General features: G+C 41.8%; 1 protein-coding gene across 4 annotated transcripts; it reads right to left on the bottom strand.

The window, feature by feature from the left end:
- Nucleotides 1-43: 43 nt before the first annotated feature.
- Nucleotides 44-27,606, bottom strand: LOC108928249 (NADPH--cytochrome P450 reductase-like). 4 transcript variants are annotated; one of them, XM_018742112.2, is made up of 17 exons: nucleotides 27,460-27,606; nucleotides 26,830-26,956; nucleotides 20,028-20,201; nucleotides 12,902-12,953; nucleotides 10,618-10,746; nucleotides 10,194-10,343; nucleotides 7,822-7,946; nucleotides 7,268-7,357; nucleotides 6,445-6,543; nucleotides 5,451-5,567; nucleotides 5,063-5,181; nucleotides 4,408-4,589; nucleotides 3,905-4,054; nucleotides 3,146-3,413; nucleotides 1,855-2,000; nucleotides 1,160-1,245; nucleotides 44-749 (listed from the first exon to the last, which is right to left on the bottom strand). In XM_018742112.2, the coding sequence occupies exons 3-17, from the start codon at nucleotides 20,195-20,197 to the stop codon at nucleotides 605-607; spliced, it is 2,028 nt and encodes a 675-aa protein (XP_018597628.2). In that variant the 5' UTR covers nucleotides 20,198-20,201; nucleotides 26,830-26,956; nucleotides 27,460-27,606; the 3' UTR covers nucleotides 44-604. The 4 variants fall into 4 exon arrangements, with proteins under 4 accessions (XP_018597628.2, XP_018597627.2, XP_018597629.2 ...); XM_018742111.2 differs by lacking the exons at nucleotides 26,830-26,956; nucleotides 27,460-27,606 and adding an exon at nucleotides 26,350-26,395; XM_018742113.2 differs by lacking the exons at nucleotides 20,028-20,201; nucleotides 26,830-26,956; nucleotides 27,460-27,606 and adding an exon at nucleotides 16,592-16,897.

The following is a 27,606-nucleotide window of genomic DNA, read 5'->3' as shown; positions in this document are numbered from 1 at the left end:
TAATGATACACAAGACTGACAGTGATTCAAAAGCTCAGTTAAAACATTGTGCGATTCTGATACCGAAGGAGTAACACAGGTTAGTCATTTCTTATGGTGCTAGGTAATTAAAAAGGCCGTTTTCAAAAGCAAGACTTGACAATCCTCTCAAGACAGAACTGAACAAAGTAAACTAAAAAGGAATTTTATATACTATACTGTGCTTTTGCTACAGATTAAAATATAGACCATGTCACAGTGTTAAGGCTCTATTAAACATCCCTTACATAATTGTCAGCTTGCACTATTAGATTCTTCTAAACATGCCACAATTTTGCACACCTAACTTCAGAAGTGCTACTTTAATCACAGTTAATGCTCTAAATTGAGTGACAGACTCAGGTTTTTGGTTTGTCATTTCATATCCTGTTAAGAACTGCAGTTTTGGCAATAAAATATCTTAGATGAGAACCTTATGGAGGAAAAGTGTTTGTCTTAAAACTAGTTTTTACAAGTGATACACAGCAATAATTGACAATTGTTGGAAATGCACTTCCTTTGAAAAATAAACTTGGAGATCAGTACCCTGTACCTGCAGCTTCAGAGGGTGGTGCACTTGGCAGCCTTAACTCCACACATCCTGGGAGTAGCGGCCCTTGGTCATCAGCTTCTTGATGTAGTCCACAGCCTGGTTGTGTGTCATGCCACCCATTTCCTCCACGATCTCAAAGAAGGTGTTCTGCACATCTCGTGCCATGTTACGAGCATCCCTGGGGACCCAGAGAAGAGAGCTCATCCACTTACAACTTTGTACCCATGATCACACCCTGCTGTCCACAAGCAGCACTCAACGGTCATGTCAACTTGAGTTCTACTGGGTGGAGTTTCCTTAAACATCCTACAAGGAAAACTAAGGCCAATTCTATAAGGAGTTGTTACCCCTTGAGACTGCAGTATTTAGTGTGACAAACTGGCCAGTTGCCACTGCAGAAAATGATATTTCCCCAGACATCAGCAATTGAAAGAGTTGTGCTCTAAAAGGATAAACCAACTTCCCTTCTTCTGAGGTTTTTCCTACAAGTTCTCAACCACGCAGTCTTGCACACAGCTGAAGACTTGAATAATCGTGGACTCCTTTTCATCACAAACGAGATTAAACCATTTAAAAATTGACACTTACCCACAGATGTATATGTGTGCAGTTTGGGAGTCAATTAGATTCCACAGGTTCTCCTTGTTTTGTTTTAGGAGATGTTGCACATATACCTTAAGGTTCAAAGGGTGAGGGGGGGAAAAAAGAATTCAGTGAATCATGTCGTATTAATGCCAACTCAATGTACCAGCCATACAACAAATTATGTCTTGGTGTCTAAGAAAGGGCTTGTATTGCCATTTTTACTTCAGTCTTAAAGCTTGATAAGAGCCAAGAGAATTCCCCTTAGAGATGCTCCCATTCCCTCCCTAACTTGTTTGTGGTCATTTACAATGCTGTAAGATTTCTTCATCAATGACCACTTGTCCACTGCAAGATTTCAGAGGGCATGAGGCAAGGTACACTAGATGGTAGAGTATGTGTTCTATTCCCTGGTGAACAGACAATTTAGTCACCAATTCAGCTGAAACAATGACTGCAAGAAGAAAAACTTTTACAGAGAACATGCAAACCAGGCAGCAGCACAAGAGCTGTCCGGCACCAGCACTACCTGTTGTGCTACTCCATCAAAAATATAAACACTGCAAGGCATCAGAAGTAAACCTTCTGGAAAATACCACAAAAAGCAAATATTAAGCTTAGTATTTAGATGCTTCCTGTTCTGACAGTTCACAAGGAACAACATGGTGCTGAGAAGTACGATGCAGCAACGCGAGGTGCACCTTGTGCTCCTGGTCTCGGGAGAACGCCACATGGAGCTGTGTCAACACCCCACTCCGTTCATACTCCTCCAGTTCCTCCTGGTACAGGAAGTCTTCTTTTTGGTGGCGGCAGCCGTAGTAGAGCACTGTCTCACCCCCTCCCTTCCCTGAAAACACACTGTACACTGCAGTACAAGTATTCAACATTGAAATTTAATTAGGCCTTAACCAGGTGCCTTTTACCTGCAGAGGTTTTCAAAGTCAGGCACCTGCAGCTGGACACTCACTGTCACTGCTTCCATTGGTCAGGATCCTAGCAGTATGAAGCCCATCCTAAAATCGCTGGGTGCAAAGCTTAGTCGAGTGTGTTTGGGGATTTGTCCCACTGAGGGTAACTTCGCATTACCAATCCACCTGAACTGCAAGTCTCCGGACTGCGGAAGAAAACCTACATGGACTGAGTTGGATTCAAACCCATGCCTGAACAGCCCAGGCACTGCGTGGCAGCAGTGCTAATTGTGGCTCCACTGTGCTGTCTGCTGTTGGATACTGCACACACACATTTATATAGCTGGACAGTGTTACTGAAGCACTTTGCCTTGGGGTACAGAAGAGTCCATCCTCCTCATGGGCAGCATGGTGGCACAGCGAGTAGCGCTGCTGTCTCTCAGCACCTGGGTGGCGTGAGAGAACGTGGGTTCGATCCCTGCTCAGTCTGTGTGGGTTTCCTCTGGGTGCTCTGGTTTCCTCCCACAGTCCAAAGACATGATGTTCAGGTTCCCCCATAGTGTGTGAGTGACACAGAGAGAGTGCATTTCACTGATGTATGGATGAGTGACCCAGTGTAATTAGTGTATCTAGCAGTTTAAGTCACTGCAGTGAATAAGGTGTGTGGGCTCATAACACTACATAGTATCCATTGTAAGTCACTTTGGAGAAAAGCATCTGCTAAGTGAATAAATGTCAACATGCAACTTTCTGGTCAAAACATTTCAGTTGCCATTGCACATTTGTACAGTATTATACATTTTATGTTTCCCAGCATCCAATGCAGACAGAATTAGACACAAGGAATTACAATATAGAACAGCTGCCTAATCAGTTTTGGGACTGGAATTTTCTCCCTCCTGTACTACAGTATCATTAGGGGTTTCCTCTCTTTTGTCATCCAGCTCCTCCCCCCCTCCATGTGTTCTTAGCTGTAGATCACTGGCACTTGTTGCTTGTCTCCTTGTACCTTCCAGACTACTCTGCATCAAACACTCTCAAATAAAGAGCACTGTGCAAAAGTAAAATGAACAGGCACCCTTACCTTTCTGCTTAAGCCAGGCACGCTCCTGGATAAATCCCATGAAGGGCGCGATACCAGTGCCCGGGCCAATCATGATCACGGGGTTGGTGGCTTTGAAGGGCAGCCGGAACTGGGATTTGCGCACATACATGGGCACGGAGGACTTGTTGCCGTTGTCAGTCACCACCTTGTTCTTCAGCCAGTTTGTGGCAACACCCTTGTTTGTTCGGCCCGTTTTAGTCTCGTACTCCACCACCACTGCACAGATGTGGATACTGTTGGGATGGACCTATACGGATTTATAAAAACTTAAGTTGCAGACAGAAATGCAGACGATGCTGACAAGTTTGGCATGACAAAGAATTCAGAATTTAAATCAAGAACAAGTTCATTTTCAAGTTCATATGAGGCCTCATCCTTCATCCCCAGCTACAAGATGCAAAACCATTTAAAAATAAGGTTAGAATGATTCCAGACATCATGTGAATCGCACAAACACCATGAGGAGCAGGACTTGCCTACACAAGGCATTCTCATCTTTAATGCAGAAAATATTCCGAAAGTCTGCTTAAAATGTTGGTACTATGTTTAATAGTTTTAATTCCGACCTACTTCTCTATTCAATGGTTGCCGTTACCACTGAAAACAAAGGTATGGTGCAGTGAAAGTTCTAAATGAGCCACTGCTCTCAAATTTCACAGAGATGCACAACTTCACTACAAATACACTTAATTCATTGTATTTTGGGGTTGTACCAGAGGGTGATGACAATGCTCTCACCTTGGCAGAGGAGGCGATGGAGTAATAGCGAGCTTGCAGGCGTGGCAGGAGCTCACAGAGGTGGTCAATGGGAGGTTGTAGGGATGGCATGTCCTCCAAGATGGCTACGATGTTCCTCCGAGATTCCTGCACCCAGCTATGGTACATAGCCTGAGGGAATCCAGCAAATGACATTTAAACGTGATAAAAATTCAGTTGAGGGGGGCTATAGAGCTATTATAAGCTGAAATTGAAACCAGTAGCCTTTCCACTGAATTACACATTAAATCATTAATGTATTATCTCCATCTTGCAGAAGCAGGGGGAAGCATTCATTGCACCTTACTGTGGTACTGAAATGCAAACATTTAGCACAAATTGAAAAGTGCTCCCAATTTCTGCATTTTACCGTAAATGACTTGGGACTGTTTCAAAACAGATAAATCAAATTAGTCACTGCATCGTGTATAAACTGGTGGGGTCAGTCCCAGCTGTCAGTGCTGTGTTTGAGGCTTATTACACACTTTGCCTTCAGCCGACGATGAGGCCATCTTGCGCAAGTTCTCCTGGTCCTTGGGGTCGGTGGCATACTGTGCGATCTCGTACAAGACATTGGTGCGCGGGGGGTTGCTGATGTCCAGGTAGTGGGTCAGAGCCGTGCGGTACGTGGTGGGACAAGGAAATGGGTGCTTCTTATTGGACTCCTCTGCAGACAAATCATAGCAAAGTCCAATGCTTTCAGACTACTGCCTATGCTGTCAAATGTCTAAAGGGGATGAATATTATACCATGGTATACCACAGTCTGGGTCTGTTCTGTGGCATCAGGCAACCCGCTGCAGTTTCCCCTGGTGCCTAACTACTATGCAGCAGCTGACAGGAGAAAAATATCTTATAGTCTGGAAGTTGTTCCACAAGAGACCACTCCCCCCCTCCCCAATGTGTGTTGTAACCCCATAGTCTATTTTCCAAATGTGATTTAGCCAGTTTAACACTGAATAAGAAAATACTTGTTTAGCAGTATGGTGTTTTACAGTACAGTATAACCATTATCTATATGGAGGAGTTTTCTAGGATGTAAATATATGAAAATTTTTCTGGTTTATGTAAATACACACATTTGGTATTTTTTTGGTAAACAATCCATCAGTGTGTGCCACCTGCACAATTAACAACATACCATCTAAATTATTGAGTGAGATCACAGTGTCAAGGTCACTGCCAAGGATCTCTCCCAACTTGTTCACCATGGAAGTGTCATTCATAGGATAAACTGCAACATGATCTCCCGAATCATATCTGTTGAAAACAACATGGTTAAAACAGGGTGCAGTCAAGTTGTTCTGGGAGGGAAAACAAGTATTAAACATAAAAAACAAAAGTCATTAAGGTCTTCAACTGGCATAATGTTTTTTATCTAGAACAGTGAAGTACATGGTACTGCAGCAACTCTCCTGGGACTAAAGTCAAGAAGTATGTTGGCATCTGCTCTGTAATTTAATGAATGAATAAGAGACACTAAACTGATAAGGACTTGATTCCAGTGAGTGACACATGTTAAATATTACCTGATCTTAGAGCCAGAGATGTCCAGTTCCAGGTGCATTAGATGCCGAGTACCCCCTTTGTTCAGTTTACGGTTGGTAGCGACAGGAGCCAGGAAGGGGTTCTTCGAGTCGAAGGGCCTAAATTTTCCAGAAGTATCAAAAGGGGGGTTACATATATATATATATATATATATATATATATACACATATACATACATACATACATACACACACATACATACATACATATATATATATATATATATATATATATATATATATATATATATCATACATTTCGTAATGAACCTGGACACGTTAGCGATGTAATGTGGGATCATGGGGTGTTTTGGGTATTTTGACAGACATCCTTACTCAGGTAACCTAACAAGAAATAAACCCCAGGTAATAATACTCTGAAGTTGACTTCTCTTGATCCACACCCATCAGTACTACCTCTCTGCAGCCGCAGTAACAACCCTATGGCATTCCTCCTCTGGCTGTTTCTGATGCCCAATGCGTAATAGGCCCTTTTCAAAGAATTACCGACAAAGCTCCTGCAGCCTGCTTGGATGGATACATACCATGCCCTCCAGCCATACGATTAGTTTATATGGAGAAATTCTAATGTGTGTCAAATATAAAGCTTTGGCATGTAGGACTTAAACAGTTTCTCTATTTGGAGATGCCATTTTAAGCAAAAGTACATGTTTTATGGGAACAAGGAATTACCAGATTATTCTCTATACAAAGACCAGATTATTCTCGACACAAAAATAAGGTACGCCTCATGACATGCAGATACAACGTAATCTGTACTGCCAGCTCCTCATGACATGGCAGATCTGTAGTGCCAACTGTCAGCTATCACACGTTCCCCAAAATCAAAAGCAGATAAGTTTATCTTGGGTAGGCAGCCTGAATCATTGCGGTGGGGCTGCACAAACTACAGTATTTAGCCCACTACAAAAAAAAAAAAAAACTCCTTATGGAAACATCGGTGGGAGGAACTCACGGCTTCTGGATCTCGAAACTCTTCAGACGGGCCAGCTCTCCAGTATACACCTTGTTCACGTCAATGTCATTGTGCACTACCAGCTCATACTGACGAATGCTGCAACAAAAATGCAACGCATAAGTACATGTGCAAAATAATTTATACATTTGCTACACTTCCTATATATCTTTGATACAAACTATATCACTAGTATTTTAGGCCAGTGCTCTAAGTGTGGTCCACAAATGTTAGTCAAATGGTCCGCAATCATATCTGATCAGAGTTATGTTAAAATAACTCAGATGTAAGTCCATAACAGACTTATGGAATGTAAAAAAATGTAAATATCTCTACTGTTTATTCATTAAATTCTTTCTCACAAAGTTATGCCATGGCAAAAGCTTTGTATCAAACCACCTTATTCATCACACCTTCAAAGGCACTGCAATTTCTTAATTTCTGTGCATGGCACTTGTAACCTCAATCTCCTTTTGTTTATGAAAAAAGAAAAAAAAAAATCTTAAATTTTAACATGATAAGTTAATTGTATTCATTTGCTTTCACTATTTTAATCTGCTTTATCACAGTAAAAGTTAATTTAGTGGCATCAAAAAATATATGTAAAAATATTAGCATTTCAATTAAATACATTTAGTTAAACATGTGTTTTAATGCAGAATTTGTGCAAAGTAGCGGCTGTAGGCCATAAATGGTCTGTTGCATGTTTTCCTCTGCTGAGGTTTGCTATACATGCCAGAGGACCCATTACACAAAGTTCTTTTAGCACCCTTTAGTGACAGGACCTGACTGGTCAAAAGAGGTGAACAAAAGCAGTGATCACCTGCAGTCCTCTCCTGTGGCCTCCACTCCAAAGTACTCAGAAACTGCAGGCCAGAACTGCTCCCGCCAGGAGACAAAGTCCTCTTCCAGGCTGCCATGGGAACACACGATGGCCATTAGCCAGAACTCATATGGAACAAACACCCAAATCATTTATTTCCAGAGAAATAGGACCTTTTAAAGTTTAACTGAAGGGGGGGGGGGGGGGGGCTGTAAATTCTGGGAAATGTAAGCATTTTGTTTTTTTTGGTCATATGGGTTCTGCAAGTCAAATATCCATACCATTGCAGGTATGAAAATGCATAGCTCTCCCAAGCCAGTGAAAGAAAGCAAGAGGAAAACCAAACTTCATGCTGATTTGACAGCAAACACAGTGCCTGACAGTGGGTCCACAATTTCAGGTGAAGCAGTCCTGCAGGTACAGACCAATATCTCAGCAAGGACTCAAACCTGCGACTCTGTGTTTCCAAACTGCAGTACATGAGTATTCCATCACAGCCAAGATACCTTGCTGGCCTCACCCTATGGCATGTTTATACAAAGAGGTCCACTCACTTTCCATCGTCATCTCCCATTCCCAGGTCAAAAATCCTGCTGGCTCCCAGCTCTGCCAGCCGCTTGTCCACAAACTTCCCCGTGGCATTGTAGTGCTCATATGTCTTATTGCCCAAGGCGAAAACCTAGAGGCAGGAAAGAATTCAGAGGAATGTTTACACATATATGAAAGAGTGGTACAGATATTTGGTACAGATATTTCTGGGTGCCTCCAGTAGAGTGTAACACATGCTGCTATAGTGAGATGAAACAGGGAAAGCCCTATTATGAAAGAATCATCTCAGTTGCATTCACCAAAATGACAGCTTGCATTCCACTCTAGAAGCACTGCTGTAAATTGAGCCAAAATGTAGGTACCCAGAACAAAGTGTTCCCGGTCAGTTGGCCCATGCGAACACAAGAGCAAAAGAAAGCAATTTCATAACTGTCACGAGAGTCACGAGGATGACGGGTGAAATTTGCTCTGTTACGCAAAGCAGCATGGAAGGACAGTAATCCACTAGGCCAGGATAGGAGAGTGCAGTCAAGGGTTTAAATGGGCAGGATGTAGCAGAACAAAGCTGGGCTTTTTATATAGTGCACAGGGCTGTACTCAGTCTGGAGACCTCCTTGCACTAATTCATCCACAAGAGCGGTTACTTAACCAGCAAGATTTTTTTGGGACTCTTCCCTCGAGTATCATAACGGTACGATGTCTAAGTAATTACTGGAAACTGATCTCAGAAGTCAATGAAACAATAACTTCAAAGAAAAAAAAAGAAATTATTGTCATGTACTGGAAACATTGATTTTCATTCAGGCACTTACAGTAGCATTTACAGTAGAGTGGAAAATTGTGAACATCATGTACTAGTTACCAATAGTTGTTCAGTATTAGTTGTGCAATAAAGTAATAGTTGCGTAACAGTCCTCCTCGAATTTTCTGCACCATTCGACACAACCACCAGATTCTACTTTCCTCTCTTGGACAGCCTGGCATCAAAGGAACTGCACTGAAATAATTTGAGTCCTACCTATCAGGCAGATCCTGCCAAATGGTCTGGTTTGGGCTCCCGTTCATCTTATCAGCCTCTCTCAACCGGTATCCCACAGGGCTCTGTACTGGGCCCCCTATGCTTAGTCTACACCTCTTTCTCTGGCCCTGTCATCGCCTCTCACAGATTCACTTAGCACTGCTACACAGATGACACCCAGCTCTTCCTCTCATTTCCACCTGGGGTTACAGTCATTTCCCCATGCATCGCTGCCTGTCTATCAGACATCTTTGCCTGGATGTCTGATCACCACCTAAGACTCACCCTCTCCAAAACAGAGATCCTTCATCTCCAAGCTGGACCATCTTCCTGTTGTGACCTCTCTATCAAACTGAATAACTCACTCATCTTGGCTGCCTCCTCAGCTAAGAGTCTGGGAGTGATGACTGATTCAAGTGTCTTTCTCTCGGCACATCGAAGCCACAGCCCAGACCTGCAGGTACATTCTGCATAACATCCACAGGATCTGCCCCATCCCACAAGTGACTACACAACTACTTATCCAGGCCATGCTGATACCCCACCTGGACTGCTACATCTCTCTCCTGTCTGGCCTTCTGGCTTCTGCTATCGAACCTCTACAGCTGATACAGAACGCTGCTGTCCGAGGTGTGTTTGACCTGGCAAAGTGTTCCCATGTATCTCCCCTCCTCCTCCCTGCACTGACTTCCTAGAGCTGCCCGGATAAAATTACAGCCAACAGAAGCATAAAAGGAACTGCGCCCTCATATCTACAAGACCTGATCATCGGCTACAGCCCAATCAGACTGTTGTGCTCCCGCACCTCTGCCTGCCTGGTGGTCCCACGCACAAAAGATCCACAGGCAAAAGCACAAAGGTTTTCAGTTCTAGTTCCAATGGGGTGGAATGACCTCCTCCTCTCACTCAGAACTGCTGAATTTCCCCTCTACATTTAAGAAAGGTCTTAAAACCCACCTCTTCCAGGCTCACTTCTCCTATGATCTCTTAAGTGCATGTTAATGTGCATTTGTTTATGTTCAATAAGTGTGATTATAACTGTTGAATAATGGATAAACCTTTATGCCGCTACTCGTGAGATGTATATTGGTTCATATGGTGGAATGTGACAAATTAACTGCTTAGAATCATGAGTCTGCATCTAAGTCCTTCCGTTGATGTAATGCACTCATTGTATTTTTCTACGAGATGTACACCGCTTTGGAGAAAGGCGTCTGCTAAATGATTAAATGTAATAGATGGACATACAGGGAGCTACAGAACCAAGACTAACCAGATTAAGCCAGACAAAACAGACTCACAGTGAAGATATAGTTTTTCCTGATTTATCAAGGCAGGAAGGAAAGACTATTTACTCACTGCAAAATTGACACCATCCAGGCTGTTATTAGTCTCCTGCAGCCATTCATAGAATTCCTGGGCATTATCTGTGGGATCTCCTTCACCATAGGTGGCCATGCAGAAGATGGCCAGGGAATTTTCAATCTCAGTCAGGCGAGACAGCTCAGACTAAAAGAAGGGGTGATACACTGTAGAACAATCCACAACACACTTTGGCCTTTTCTTCACATTTTAAGTGCAATTGAATCACTCAATTAGTCATTCCAATAATAATCTTAATATCAGTATTTCTAAAACCGCTTCTTAAAATGGCCAAGTTACTGTGAAAGTACCAGTACTGTGAAGAAGGCTTGGGATCTGTGGCTAAAAGAAGAATACAGTGTCTGACTACTGAAGCAAACAAGCTTGAGGAAATGCTGTCAGAAATAAGCTTTGAAGTTACCATATCATATTCCTCAGGGTCGGCTGCCATCCCCTTCATGCCGTAGCGCCGGGCATCCTTGGAAAGGCGATTTGAAAACTCCTCGGCTGTGCCCGTTTGAGAGCCATAGAACACAACTATGTTTTTGTTCTGGAGAGAAGAGGCAAAATAAGTACAGTAATACCGCAAATGTTTGAGAAATATATAATAGCTAAAATAGCAAAACAGCACGATGGGAAGTAGTACTAACGAAAGTAGTATTGTATTCATCAGTATGTAGTTATGCATATAAAACACACATCAAAATGCATGTTGTCATCACTGATGCTCATTTTTGGTTTTAGTGTTGGTGCGGCTATTGAATACAATTAAAATGGAAATAAATTTTGGGGGTGAACACACCACACTATTCTACCACAACAAGCGCAATAATCAATAAAGCCCAAGGCCAAAGCCTTGAGATTCTTGAAGAAAGGAAAACAGAAACAGTCTCTGCTCTAGCAGACAGCCTTGTGGAATAATGTCAACAAAAAGCAAGGCTGAACCAAAAATGGCACGTGCTGCAGACAGTATACAATTCTTCACAGAAAGCAAAGGATGGTCCTGTGGTAGATCAGTCTGCCTGACGTGGGCCAAAAGCTAAAAAAGGTGCTGGCCAAGAGGTTTCAAATTATTCTAAATAACAGTAAGTAGCACTGATGACACAAAGGGACAGGAGCCTAGCAGTCCTTCAATGCAGATGTGCAGTATTTGCACACACAGGGTGGAATACAGGAGGGTGCAGTGGGATTGACCAGGTCCTGCTCTCTGGCGGGTCTGGGGTTCGAGTCCCGCTTGGGGTCCCTTGTGACGGACTGGCGTCCCGTCCTGGGTGCGTCCCCTCCCCCTCTGGCCCTGCGTTGGCTCCGGCTTGCCGCGACCCCACTTGGGACAAGCGGCTTCAGCCAATGTGTGTGTAGGTGGAATGGAGCCAAACAGTGGACTGAACCATTTTCTCTGGGCCCCTGTACATGACTGTCATTAAACTACACCAGAGCCAGTTCAGTGACACAGGTAATTGCATCTGTATGTGACAAAGCAAGAACTAGAATTGTTAGCTGTACGTAAATTACATGTATGGTTACATGTGACCAGAAGGGAAGCAGCATTACAATCATGGCTACAAGCAGGTCACCACCCTGACAAGGCTGACAGTCCCTGTGGTTCAAGATCAAGATCATTAGCGTAGGTCTACATTGCTCATGGGGTCTTGCTGTCAGAAATGTGTTCTACATTAAACCTCCTCTTCCGGAAGGGATTTGATGAAAGCCGAAACTCAGTTCAAGCAGCCCTACAATCTGCTTTATAGATTTGACAGGCCGCTGAAGTCAAGCATGGACAGCCTTGTGCTGGATGCTTCATCCTTGGCCAGGAGAACAGGGAGTGGGGGTGGGGTGCATCAGGTTGCCAAGTTCATGTTCTGAACCCTGTTCAAGTTGGGCTCATCATTGTTCTATTGTCAACTGTTTACAGACAGTGTGTACCGGTGATATCAGTGTTGATCAAATGCGTTTCATTTTCGGGCTCAAGTTTTCGTGCGGGTGCTTCAGTTGTTTCTGCCATCAGCACTTGACCGGTTCAGGTAAAAATCAGATTTACCACCACATATCTCTGGTCCAGGGAGTAACCAGAAATATTCACAGTTCTTCCCCTCTCCAGGAAATTTTTATGTTGTTTTGAGAGCCACCTTTGTTTCACCCCTCCCCATTGTGAATTTTAATTCTACAGAGAATAAATTCCAGCCAGTCATCGAAGAACCAAAGCCATAGAGGGAATTAAGGGAAGGAAGGCAAGTCCATTTATTGGTATTCAAGACTGGACAATATATGGAACAGCTTTAAATATTTTCCCTATTGTTTTAGCCACATTTAAAAAGTAGAAGCAGGCCAGGCTGCATATTGTCTATTTCTCTTCTTAAATTGTGATTCACACAAAACTCCGGGTGGGTTAGGCTGTAATATTTACTTTCCCGTGGCCTGCTAAGAAGTACCTGGCAGAAGATAGCAGGGATCTCAGTCTTCTGAGAGTTTCTAACATTGTTGCTCAAATTGGATTGATTTATTTTTTCTCTTTTTAAAAAAAAGGTCTGTAAGACTATCACAGGGTCAAAAATATTCCACCACATTTACTATTGTTTATAATGAGTACCACTACATTTATGTTAATTACTTCTTGGCTCTCAAAAACCTGGCTAAGCAAATCAGGAAACTTTGATGATCAAGATGGGGGTGAGTGAAGCAATTAAGACATCAGGAAGACCACTCACTGTTTTCTTCATTTTCTCAATAAAACTGGTCTCTTGTGAAGAGCTGGGTGCTCTGAAAGAAAATGGTAAATGGTTAAAACGTCGGCACGATAAAGTGCAAGGGAGCTGCAGCTCAGTTCGTCAGAAATTAAAACTTTAGAGGATTATACAATTAACATTCACAACCTAATACAGGTGTTTAAAAAGTTTTTCTAAGTGCACTACTGTTTTTTCAATATATGGAAGCTTGAACCGCTAAGGAGGAGTAAGTGGATATAAGCACCTGTAAAAATGTAACGCTGACACATGCCTGGTTCTTCTAACAAACTGACTGACAAATCTCTGAATTCAATGGGCTTCTATCGAAGTTGGAACGAAGGTGGGGGGGGGATTTGAACAGTAGGCAGAGACTCAAATATCTGAAAACTTGTCAGTGGTCCCTCACAGTTTTCAGGAAGTTTAGAACTTACTGTTATATTTCTCCCTGTAGGTCTCAAACACCTTACGATCCATGGGGACTAGAGACCAGAGGAAGTCAGGGTACTTTCACTACAGTAGGAATATTCATTCATACATGGGGCGGTAGAACTCAATCGTCCTGGGTTATGGATTCCAGTGGCTGACTGCTTATTCCAGGAATTAACAGTGGGTACAAGGCTAAAAAGTGAAAATAACCAAAATAGTTTTGTTGATTTACACTATTTACCTGCTTTATACATCTTATGTTCTGGGAATAAATATGTATTTTCCACTCTTTCATAGTAATGGATTAAAAGGAACACCATTGTACAAAAGTGCAGCACGGTGGCACAGCGAGCAGTGTTGCTGTCTCACAGCACCTGGGTGGTGCAGGAGAACGTGGGTTTGACCCCTGCTCAGTCTGTGTGGAGTTTGCATGTTCTCCCCATGTCTGTGTGGGTTTCCTTCAGGTGCTCTGGTTTCCTTCCACCATCCAAAGACATGCTGTCCAGGTTCACCCATAGTGTATGAGTGACAGAGAGAGTGTGTTCCACTGATGTACGGACGAGTGACCCATTGTAAGTAGTGTATCTAGCAGTGTAAGTCACCGCGGTGAATAAGGTATGTGGGCTAGTAACACTGCATAGTATCCATTTTAAGTCGCTTTGGAGAAAAACATCTGCTAAGTGAATAAATGAGGGGAGGGGGAAAAAAAAAAAAAAAGGTTAGCACTCCCTTTGACATGACAAAGTTCTAGCAGCCTTCAGCACACCTCTTTACCAGCCCTAACTTGTTGGTTCTTGCACAATAACTGCAGAATTCAGCTCATTCTCTCTAGCAATGCTGAAGCTGGAAAATTAGCCTTTCATTCAGTATGTGATCTTAGGACGAAAAGACACTTCTCGAAAACTCACTTTTTCTCACAGCACCTTGGGACAGTTTAACTTGAGCTCAATTACACCACTCCGATTTTAAACAGCTCATTATGGATGTTAGAGCTTCATTTTAAATTTAGTCAAAGTTCAGTTTTAGGCTTGATTTTGTTAGCTGCTTTTGTTCATATCTAATACATTGAACATGCATTTTTATATTTATTTTAATAAAAAAAAAAAATCAATGGAAGGCTTAGGCGTTTACTAACAGGGATGCGACAGCGCTGTTCAAAATTTGCATCCATTGAATGTAGATAAATAAACAAATGCGAATGTGGTTTGTGTTGAAATTAAAAAGTACCATTTTTACTAATCTCCATGCACATATTAAAAATATATTTGGATTTAGATTAACACACAAGTAATTTCCCTCTTCAGAATTTGAACATGAATGTTTTTGAATTTAAGTAGTAAAAATATAAGCACTTTTATATCAGTATAATTATTTCCACTTAAACTTGAAACAAGCTGCACATATGTGATCTTATGCAAATCGTATTACACTATGCAAAAGACCACAATGACATACACGGTATGGAAAGTCTTATAAAGTAGGCCTACTGCATTTCGCTGCATAACTGATATGCGAACATACGAGCAAATCATTGTTTAGTGATTCGCACATAAAGGTGTATACCAGTGCATATGTAGTACTGTACAATCACAGTCTCTCAAGTTTGCTTAGACTTGCACACAACAATGCATATATATATATAAAATAAAGCTTATAATGAGCTTCTTTGACCCCCCTCCTCCCCCAACAAGCTTGTATCTGCCGAAAAAGCGCTGATAAAATTCAATGTATTTTGGATCTGTCAAACACGTTCGATGTTCGACAACATTTGAATTTGAGCTTCATTGTATCACTATTTACTAAACTGTACTCTGAAGTTCTAATGTATTACAGCAACAGAACTCTAATTCACCTTGTAAAAAGCATCAGCACAATAAAAATTAACTGTTCTTTCTGCTGCTGTTCTTCTGAGGGTTGCTACAGAAAATTTAATTGTACTGCATATAATGACAAAGTATCTTATCTAAAAACTGCATATTTAAGCATTTACCCCAAAAGGTATAAAAAAAAAAAAAAAAAAAAAAACCCACACACACACACACACACACACACACACACACACACACACACACACTTTCTGAACCGCTTGTCCCATACGGGATCGCGGGGAACCGGAGTCTAACCCAGCAACTCAGGGTGTAAGGCTGGAGGGGGAGGGGACACACCCAGGATGGGACGCCAGTCCACCGCAAGGCACCCCAAGCGGGACTTGAACCCCAGACCCACCGGAGAGCAGGACCTGGTCCAACCCACTGCGCCGCGCCCCCTAGTCTGACCAGCATAAATACTTTAGTTCAAGATAGAAATCACACGTTATCAGTAAAACATGAAGACACTGAACTGAACTTTATAGAAGGAGCAATCTTCTGGATCGAAGTACCCGCAGCAGTCACCCTGTAGCTGGGAGCCACTTCCTATTCAACAATGTCAATGTGTAGGTCGAACCCTTACTGTGCTGCCATTCTCCTTCAACACCGACCAAGGGCCAGAAATCCTCAGTGGACAAGCTCATGCCCCCTGCTACTTACTTGAAATTCAATACGTGCAGGAAAAGCACATTTTATTCATTTATTTCTCAGTGTATCCTTGGGCCATACAAGAAAGCATTCAATTAGAAAATAGAGCCAAAGCCTGTCAGTTGAAATCTAAAAATAAAAACATTCACATTCATGTAATATTTTAAAATGTAAAAATGTCTACTTTCAAGTAATATTGGTATTAATTTCTCTTTTTAGGGAAAAGGATGTTGTACAATGTTTGTCTTACTCGTTTTATATGGTTCAAATCAGCAATGTATCTAATAAAAACTTACATTTAATTTGTGCACAAAGTACAACTGGTAATTCCTTGTGTGCCCTTAATGCATGATAACATCTGAATATTATGAGCTAGCAGATTTCTTATACTGTCACTCTGCATGGGGTGTATACCTCAACTGAATTAAACTGTTCCCTTTCACTCTCAGGCTCTGAAACCAGTCAATTATTTATCACCACAATCTATTCTGTAACTGATTTTTCTTATCTAAAAGAAAACGGGTACAAGTAGTATGTACAGCGGCATATAAAGTCACATGTAATTTCACCACTTTCATCATTTCAGAAACATATGTACTGTATTACTGCCTGGGTGACTAACTCAAGAGGCTATGTCAATGCCAAATTTTAAAAAAAGTGTACAAGAAAATAAGAAGCTGAACATGCCACACTGACTTCTGTAGAAATGACCCATTCATGGAACACTGACCTGTCTGTGATAGCATCCCTCACCTTGGGCACAGAGTACACACATCCCATGGCTGCTGGAAATGTCCTCAAGACTGCAGGCCAAACACATCAGGGGAAGATCTGCTTTCCTTTTTTGGCTGAAGCCAAAACCAAGGGAAAGATCAGACACAAGGAGAAGAACCAAAAATACTAAGGGGCTTCTTCACACTCCATGGCAGAGGAAGAATGAGGGTTTCCAGGGTCCTCAGCCCCTACTCCCTAGAAGCTCAGCAGCAGTCCATCAGTAACACACCGTCCTACGGGTTAGTGTTCACAGTATGAACGTGCTGTAATGCTGTGTAACTCCCCCCCCCACGGGCACTTCCAACATCTGGCAGCAGTTGCTGTGGCAGTGGTGGGGGGGACGTCTCTGTATTGAGACTTCCCACGAATCGCAGTAGCAAGCAGACACACACACACACACACACACACACACACACACACACACACACACACACACACACACACACACACACACACACACAGTCAGTCTCCCACACGAAAACACACAACTGTATACACACCACAATATCTCCAGCATTTACTCCCTCCCATTTTCCTCTCCAGTCCTCAGGGAATAAAGCAAACAAAAAAAGTCTTTGCCACAATCCAGTTACCTTGGTAACCATTTATACAAGTTACCATTTTCCCCTTTCATTTTTTAAAGGGAATTCAAACAGTCCCCGAGCTGAGAAAGGGCATCACTATGGTTACCTGACCTGTAATAGCAAGGTAATCATTTAAGGTAGTTCTTTTCCATTCAACGAGTAACGCAAATCAGAGAAGTTCTTAACCGGGATGGACAAAGGATACTTCAGCTGCTTTCATACCTCCTTAGATGCAGACACGGAAAGCCTTTTCTCATACACTGAAAGGCTGTGTGAATATTCTCAGCATAAAACAGGGACTTCAAAAAAAAAAAAAAAAAAAAAAACCTGCCTGAGTACCAGGGGATATTAAAAAGTACTTCACAGTGATGGGACTTAAAGGGAGTTCCAGAATACTGGGACCTTTTCCTGTATTTAAAAGTCTCTTCTGGAATCTTCCACATTTCCTATCATTCGTCATATGGGGAGCAGACGTGCTGTCAGACCAAACCGCAGCAAATCTACTCATTAATAGGGCATCATAATACCACTTCCACTTGAGGGAGGGGGACTCAACTGTTTGATCAAGGCAGTAAACATGTGAGGTTCAGTCATTTTGATTAGGGTCCTAGTAGGAATACCCCCTACTAAATATAAAAACCTGAGACAATGCCTAGAAAGGGAAAGATTCATAAAGCAGTGACTTATCTGAATTGAGGTCACTGATGTTAAAAAGGGTGTGATGGTCATTCCCTCACTCATTTAAGATATACAGTAGTAATTTAAGTGCAGAGGACAAAACCCTTTGACACGAAAAGCAATGCATGTCACTAATCGTTTATGCAGAAACACCTTTCTAGTCAAACATGCTTGCAAAGGACATCAGATCACACTACTAGGCTCCTTGGACATGAGAGGTGCAACCTTCATATAATGATGTGAACTGCAGAATACATTACATTACCACTGCACTTTTTCATTCGGTTCAAATGTTACCCTGTATTAAGGCTTTGAGAACGACCCCATCACAAATCAAACATGGAAATTTTTCATTTTCTGGACATTGAGGTTGGGAGAAAAGGTTCAGTTCCATTCCTGGCAGTGATGCTTGCCACAACCCCCTGAACGAAACAACTGAGTCGCTACACCGTCTCAGAGGCTCTTTCCCAAAGCCCATTTTGCGCTACAAAGCAGAAACAAATTGTTCACACGCATTCCCACAGGCCCCATTACATGAGGTCAACACATTGAAATGCAGCAGTCACCATGTTGTATAACCGCTTGCTTGATTCTTCAGCCGGCTCACACAATGAGCAGCTGAAGCCCCCACTCGGACACAAAAAAATCCGTAGTTAAGATCCTTCGTACAAACATCATTTTCTGGTACAAGTTCCCCCTGGTGGAACCTGCACACTTTCCTTGTACGATGTTACATAATATTGGAAATCATTCCTTTTACCATAATGGTCCATGCTTAATGATCGTAGGTTGTTCTGAAAAGAGCACAGGTACGAGTCAATAAAGAGACATCGCGAATACTATTAATAAGTATGGCACCTCCATCACTTACTTTAATCCCAGCATCTCAGACCATTACTGAACAGCCTTGCGTGCTATGCAACAGATGAACACCATTACTGAAAACATGGAAAAACAACATCTGAAATGTTCCCCTCCAGACAGCATGAAGAAAAGACTTTGAAAAGAAATTAGAGAAATATGTTCCGAGAAATCTAAAAAAAAAAAAAAAAAACTGAAGGTACTGTTACTTTTCCTGTACCATTTTCTTGTCAATGGGTCAAAAAAAACTATAATGAAATGTTTCGTTGCAGGTGACCTTGGGTCTAAGAATGTGAAGGCACATCATTTGAGTTTTATCTTTAAAAGCTGAAAGCAAAGAGCAGATTATTGTTTATAGTTACAGTTATTATGTAAATCATTTGGTTATATTGACAAAGACTGAAGTTGCAATACTATGTCACTTCTACAAGTTTATAAGTCATTTCTGAAAAGTTGGGGGGGAGGAGAAGGTCCTGTTGATTTGAAGAAATAATGAAAGATTAAACAGAATTAAACCCAAAGACTTTTGTGAAATCAGTTAGGAATTGAGGTATAATTTTCTAACCACGATCCACAGCCATATCAGTTCCCCATCTAGAATGGGTTTCTTGCATCTTAGGAATATCACAGAATGCAGGAGATCTCTGAGTGCAAGACACTGTAAAGGTAATGCTTTCTTCAGTAGCCTCAACTCAATGCTGCTTTATTCTCAGCAAATCCAAAAAGCACTTTTCCGTATTCCAACAAACCAGTCATTGCAACAATAACAATTAAGTCTGACAATATTATACCAGTGACTGAAATGACTCCCAATACAACAGAACCCACACTACTTGTTTGTTAATTTTAAAAAGCTCTGAAGGGTCTAGGACAGGTGTACTCCAATGTATGGCATGAAAGAACATCTGCAAAATGTGTTCATATACATTATACCCTCCATAAATACAAAGTTGTATTGACTCACAAAATAGCCACACACATCCAAAGAAAATACAGTTTTTCAACATAGGCATCTAACATCCAGTATGCCAGTTATGGTACAGTTTTTTTTTTCATGTGGCCATGGCACTACATCACAATAATGATTTTGGCCTTTACTCAAAAAACCCCTGGTTTAGCTTGTCTTATTATAACTGAGTACAAACTCCAAAATATATTTATAAATCCCAGGATGCAAACTTTCTTACAATTCCAAGGCATTTCCCTAAATCATCTTCACATAGAACCAACAGTAATACAAAAAGAGAGCTGATGAGTCACTACACTTACTGTACGGAGAGCTTCTTGAATTCTGGGACAACCTCCTCCCTCTTCTTGTAGAAGACGACCCAGTAGACAACCAGGCCACCAATGAGGGTGACAAGGAGGACATCCACGCTGCTGAGGTACTCCTTAACCCCTGGCTCCAGGGGGGGACTGCTCATCTGTGCATCTGCCATGGTGCTGCAAGTGCAAAGAGGGTCAGAGGGACATATTTTGGGAGGTAAATAAGTTTGTCACCAGCATTTCGTGGTTTGAGCATCATCTCTCTCTTCACAAAAAATCATCCACACCATCTTTCTCACATTGGATTCTCACTGGACTCAGAGTACCGTTTCATAGTTTACAGACCTGAAGTGGGGCGCGAACATCAAGCCTCCATTTGGGCACCATGTGAAACTTTACCCATGAAAGATAAATCCTTCGGAAAACCTCCAAGTAACTCCCTCTAAAAGGATGCAATAATTCCTACAAGCTAAACCTCCTTTTTCAATACTTGCACATTCTAATAAGATACTACACTATCATCTGAGGAGGTCTGAAGTGTTCTGTAACTAGACACTTTAGACACTGGATGTTATTCAAACCTTTTCACCAACAAGTCAAGTTGCTGCATCTCACTTTCCCTGGTTTAGAAACTTACCGAATGAGCTGGCAGCAAAAATATGCATCAGTATTACAATGATACATGAATGACAATAACAACATATCAATTCTACTAAAAAGGAAGGAAAAAAGGTCCTGCCACCTGGCATTTGTCGAAAAGAGGATGGTGGAAGAACAGTTCTACACTAGACTATACAAGACCTCAAAAGTGTTACCAACAAAATCCAGTCAACGTAAGAAGGGATCCTGAAGTCTTGAGTATTCAAAACAGAACTTCCTTTTGTTTTAAAACAAATAAAATCTTGCAATTCAGACGAGTGCTGCTGCACTTCATTTACATGACAGGTGTGCACTAAATGGAGGGGGTGCGGTGGTGCAGTGGGTTGGACCACAGTCCTGCTCTCCGGTGGGTCTGGGGTTCGAGTCCCGCTTGGGGTGTCTTGCGGCGGGCTGGCGTCCCGTCCTGGGTGTGTCCCCTTCCCCCTCCGGCCTTATGCCCTGTGTTACCGGGTAGGCTCCGGTTCCCCGCGACCCCATATGGGACAAGCGGTTCTGAAAAGGTGTGTGCGCGCACTAAATGATCTCATCTGCTATGAGTGTCTAATTACCTGTCAAATACACCTTGTCATGCATTACTGGGTAGTTGCATAATGCCTTGCCAAGCATACCCAAGGAAGGAGTGATATGCATGAGGTTCCGTGAAAGGGGAGAGTTACAGTATTTCAGCAGCCTTTTGAACTTTTGGATTGTGTCTCCTAAGGAGAAAGGCTGGATTGATATGTGGCATTTCAATAATGAAATTAATCTCCAGCGTGGATCCAGAATGAACACTAATATTGATGTGAATAGAAACTCATTGTGTTGCAGTCCCACTGGCAAAGCAAGTAACAAGCGACAGAGAAGCAAGAGCTGTTTCCAGTTCAAAGCCCATTCCATGGTACTACTATGGTACTACTTATTAGTGACAGTAAGAATACCCTGCTGTGTACAGTAAATGCACTTGTGCTATAAGGCCCTTTGCATAAAGGCCTTCGATAAATCAGTAAACACAGGAATAGCACAAGGAATGAAGAGTAACTCTTGTGTTATGACATTCGTATTGGAACTAGTCAGCCTTGAACCTTGTGTTTTCGAGTTAGGCTCCAATTTGCCGCGACCCCGCTTCAGACAAGCAGTTTCAGACAGCGTGTGTGTGGATTATCTAGACAGGCTCTGTTAAACAAATGTGAATGTTGGTAAAAATGTTACATAACAAACGGGATTAGGGTTATTAAAGGATACAAAGAACTATTAACGCTCCAAACATGACTTAAAGTTTGTCAAAATTGTGGATCAGGTGGAAAAGAAACAAAGAAGAGGACAAGCTTGAAAGATGATCCTATAACTTCAACATCTATCACTTGTGAATTCATTTGTCAAGTCCTGCATCTGGCATCTTCCATGAAATACCTCCAGCTCCAAGTTGATGCACAGTTGTCTGCCCTTCAATGTAAACATACAACTTACACTGCTCTTTAAATTTCTTATTATTCTTGTATTGGCATTAGTGAATTTTGTGTGATGTGTTGGGTATAAGAAGGGATTGAGTACAAGTTACGCACCAACACTGGGGTCTAGCTCTGGCCAGAGTTATTAATTCTGCTTTATTTACATGGTGGGGGGCACGGTGGCACAGTGGGTTTGGCCTGTGCCTGCTCTCTGATGGGTGTGGGGTCTGAGTCCTGCTTGGGGTGCCTTGCGGTGGACTAGCATCCCGCCCTGGGTGTGTCCCCTCCTCCCACCAGCCTTACGCCCTGCGTTGCCAGGGTAGGCTCTGGTTTCCTGCGACCCTGCTCGGGACAAGCAGCTTCAGTCAATGTGTGTGTGTGTATTTACAGGGTGTTATAAATACTCCTACCTAAATTCACAAAACAACTCTAACTCGTTTCCCAATCTCAGTGACCTAAGCACATGCATGAGCCATCCTGGCTCATGAGAAGGAAGGGCTGTGATCCCCTTCTCTGGTGGCATTCCAATTTTGCTGCCAGCATGCCATCTGCAATCTGCTAAAGTGGAAGCAAGAGACAGTTTACTGTGCTTCGCTATTCATACCTGACAAATCCTTGCTGTTGCCTCCCTCTGGGCTGTTATTCTACTCAGTTAATGAGGGAATGTGAGTGTCTCACTTGCAGAGCTGTCTGTGCTGCAGAAATTTACATTAACTTCAGAAGCATTTTCCAAAACGATGCACAATTCAGAGTAAACCAAAGCACATCTTGTCAATAGTAGCAACTTAGTCCATTAGCACATTCTTGCAGCCATACATTACAAATACCTACCTACAGAACTGACCATGAGCACCATGTCACATTCAGCTCAGGAATTTTGAGCAACAGTAATTATAATTAACCAGTTTCTCCATGGTCTGCCAAATGAAACTGTCAATTTGTTTCTCCAGTTCCATGTCACACAAGCATCACTGCCAACCACACACACCTGTCTGGAACCGACTGTGACAGTTATGTTCTCACATTGCCTGAAATCGCTCGTCCCAAGCCAGATCACAGCAAACTGGAGCCAAGCCCAGCGACACAGGGCATGGGGGGGACATACCGTCAGTCTGTCATAAGGCACCCCGAGCAGGACTCGAACCCCAGAACCACCACAGAGCAGGCCCCAGCCAAACTCGCTGCGCCACCACACCCCACCAGTTATGTTCTGCCAATTTCTATTCCCAGTGTTGAGACCCCAGCCTGAATTAGAGAATGGCTGTGTAACAGAAAGTATCCGCACTTCCATTCAAGTGAAATTGAGCCCATAAATATTAAGCTCATTTTAATCCCTGAGAAGTATCAAGAATAACCAAGTGAAACTGTTCCTATAAAATACAGACCTGTTGGGCTTCTCTCATTTGTACGGGGTGTCAGTAATTAATCAGATTTAACCACTCCTCCTGTTTCTCTTGAAATTTGGTTTGAAAGCTTGGAATGTGTGCCCGGATTTGGCAGTGGGTTCAGATTGCATTCCAACAAAGCGAACATACATGTTAAATGAATGCCTCCACAGCTTCTAAACATGTTAAATTATTTTGCCTAATTTAGGAGATTGAAAAGAATATTCTAGATATTCTGAAAATTGTACGAATTTTTAGACTGTGGACAGGATCCCCCATTGAAGGAAAAAACATAAGGGATTATAACTTAAAATAAGCAGTATTTGGTATCAGTTTCTACAATATACATTTAACGAAACAGTAAATAAAATGATCAAATTTCAGTTTTTATCTTGTATGATCTATATGGTACATGGCCTCTCATTAGATTAAAAATCTTCAAGAGGGATTTACATGAGTTTTAGACCAGCAAAGTAGACTGAGAAAAAAAAACCACATTTTACTCACTGATCCCAAACATTAATCATAAAGCTAAAATCTATCAAATGGTTCATTCTTAATATTTCATTACTTAGCTGATATCTTACCCAAAGCAGCATCAATTTCACCCATTTAAAGTGCTGGGTATTACATAGAAGCTGTTCTACTGAACTTTACCCATAGTTGTGCACATCCTGGGACATGAACCTACAACCTTCAGGCTCATGTTCTTAACCACCTTAACAACCTTCTTCCCTAGAGTGAGAGGTACCTGGGAATTCCTGGACCAGCCAAGGTGCAAATTCCAAATCTATTGTGTAAAATAGGTTCCTTCCCAAATTAGACATGATATATTGAGGAATTCTATTCTTGTTTAGTAGTCAAAGTCGTTGTGGGACAATACTTCTAACACCTTTAAAATGCCATCTGTGACTAAACTACTTAACTAACCTCATCCCCATAACCAGTAATAAGACAATGGAGAGGAGTTAAAACCTGTCATATTCACTAACATCTCAGCACAAAAAGAACGAAACTTACATTCCACACCTTCTTAAGAGGCAAATTGTCAGAAGGTCAACCAAAGATGTATCCACACAGCACTGTGGATGATAGAGTCTTAACTTCACTTTTTACAAAGATTACAACATGGCAAACTTAATTGCACACTTAGAGAGGCAATTTCAAAGTATTTAAACACTCCAGAATAGCCACCATGTGACACTATCATTATTTTGCAATGCATTCTTAAAAAAAAAAAAAAAACTCTGCAATCACATGATTAGGATTGCAAAATTCAAGCAGTAATTGCTTGGTCATCAACTTACGACCAACCCCAAGTGAAAGCACTAAAGACCAGGTTTAACAATCTGAAAAGGAACTGAACATATGTGTCGAGTCACTTCATGAGTTCTGTATAGCAATTCAGTTTTACGAAAACTTTGTGTTTAATGCCGAATAGGATATTTTTTAATTCTATTTTAGATTGTGATTTTTCCTTTATCCACAAACAGTACTAGATAGGGGTCCTTGCCCTGACCCTCAACTGTAAACCAAGACAGAGTAGGAAAACCTTGTATTACCTAGAAGTTAAGAAAAAAAAAAAAAAATCTGAATTATCAACAACAATACCCGGGGCCCCTTTAAGCCCTTTTTCAGTTTGAAGGGGGAAAAAGAAAAAAAAAAAAAAAAAAACCACGGCCTTTAAATCATGAAACCACTTAATTACAAATGAACAAGGAGCAAAACACCTGAACTAAATTTCAATGCAGATTTTCCTCAAAAAACTTTTGAATTTTATTAACAGCATTATGTGTTTCTATGCAATGAACATCAATTTAAAAAAAAAAAAAAAAAAAAAAAAAAAAGCCAAGTGCCAGCTGTTTTTCCACAGCAATCTGTTGCAACTGGAAGCAATGTGCGAAGCCCGGTGAGTCACATTACATACAAGGTACGGTGGTGACAATCGGCATCTAACGATTTGTACAAAATGTGTGTATAATACCTTAAACGGTACATAATTTCATCTAGTATGCTGTATATCATGTTCAAGTTGTTTTTATTGTCATTCCTATAGCTTGAATAGACTGAAACGAAATGTCGTTTCTCTGGAGACCATGGCGCAACACAGAACAGGAGTACAAGACAATAAATACAGAGGAGAAAAAAAAAAAAGGGCTCTAAACTGGAGTCGGTTTGTAATGTATGGACATCGTGTGACTTCAATACAGAGTTTAAAGTACCCACAATAACTGTAAACAAAGACCTGTGTGATTAATTGGCAAGGGCTGTATTAAAACTAAGCTAAAAGTAACAAGAGGGATAGGTGAGTGTCTAATCATCTGTCAATGATTCACGGCATGAGGTCAGAAGTATATTATGTCATCAAAATACACAGTACCAGCCTCAGGTACAAGAGCAAACATTAACTAAAGATCTAAAGGTGATCATTAGTCAAAGAGCTGTGACGGAAACATATGAAAGCAGCGTGTAACTGCAGGTGGACAGCTTTTCACCTGTGCGTTGCCAAAATAAATAGTGAAATCTGATGCGAGCGCACACACACACACACACATTGTCTGAAACCTCTTGACCCGAGTGGGGTCGCGGTCAACCGGAGCCTAGCCCGGCAACAGAGGGCGCAGGGCTGGAGGGGGAGGGGACACACCCAGGACGGGACGCCAGTCCATAGCAAGGCACCCCAAGCAGGACTCGAACCCAAGACCCACCAGAGAGCGGGACCTGTCCAAACCCGCTGCGCCACCACGCCCCCTCAAATAGGATGCATGACACTTCTATAAACAATAAAACAACACTATGATAACAATGTATGACTAATATCAACTTATTTGTATCAGTTTGATATCAACTTACTTGTTTGACATAGTGCTGATGAGACACCTGTTGAAATAATAACGTGAGAATACTGGACACTGGCTGTGGGTTAGTCCTGGAATTCACTTACTGTCATTTTTCTGATTATCCATACAAGTTGTCACAGTGATTTAAACTGTTGAATAATCAATTTCAGTATGATGGAGCCATTTATGATTTACACAGCATCAATTCAGATATTTTAAAGCGGGTCTGTTTTAAACACACGTATTATATAACACTAGTCTAGTAGTACGAACCACTTTGCCCGCGGCAAGGTGCGCGCGGACGTGGTTCTCGCGCCGCACACAACTCCCAGTTCATTGGCTGAGTGGCACGTTGTGTAAAAAGCGCCTCAGTGAACTCAAGACCGCAAACTGCAGCCAACGTACGAACCGAACAGTATTGTTATTAATTGTACGTGTGAACTACACGAGCTGCCAAGAAATAAGTGGGGAGAAAAAAGACTCTCGCACTTACCCGATATCACGCTGCCCGGTACTGTACCAGACTCAGCCGCGCAGCCGACGTCACAGGTGTGCGAGTCGAGTGTAGGCGCGAGCCGGCCTTACGTAAGAGTGACGCGGGTGGGAGGGTTCGACACGCGCTACGGGACAAGTGAAATATTCAGTTGGCTGATATTTTAGAACAGTGCAGTACGAGTACAAAAAATATGCCATATATTATTTAAATTCTGGGAAGTCAGGAAATTACAAGTCTCTCAAAATTTGTATCCCCTGAAGGCCACAGTATGAGTGTTACGAACGACACATACTCAATAAACACAATAGTACTACACATCCAGAGTACATGATTCTTTCTTTGTGCATTTCATATTTATGATTCATATTTATGAAATATAATTGTATAAATACTTATAACAAAATTTCAGTGATGATCATGATTCATTTCAAGCAGTACTTTTACAAAAAGTTATGCTGAGGCTAACTTAAAACGCGCGGAACCTGGAAACAAACGTTTTTAAGAGAGTGCATTTCAACCGTTAAAACTAGGTTTTTATTGAGTTGCTCTCTCATCCATCGTACCGAAACATCACAAATATCCCCCCGCACACATTTCCGTATGAAGAAGTTCTTGAAGAAACCTTACGTCATGAAAATTCGTCCTGCAAATTAAACCTTTCCACAAAGTCACTTTGAGCAGATGTCGTTCATAACGTGTAGCGCGTAAATAAAGAGTGAGTCCTGAAGCGGTTCACCTTTTTCCCAGAAAAACAAAACACCGCATACGCTATGC

The sequence above is a fragment of the Scleropages formosus genome, chromosome 25 (genome assembly GCF_900964775.1).
Source record: "Scleropages formosus chromosome 25, fSclFor1.1, whole genome shotgun sequence".
Classification (NCBI taxonomy): Eukaryota; Metazoa; Chordata; class Actinopteri; order Osteoglossiformes; family Osteoglossidae; genus Scleropages; species Scleropages formosus.
This window is presented reverse-complemented; position numbering and strand designations above follow the sequence as displayed.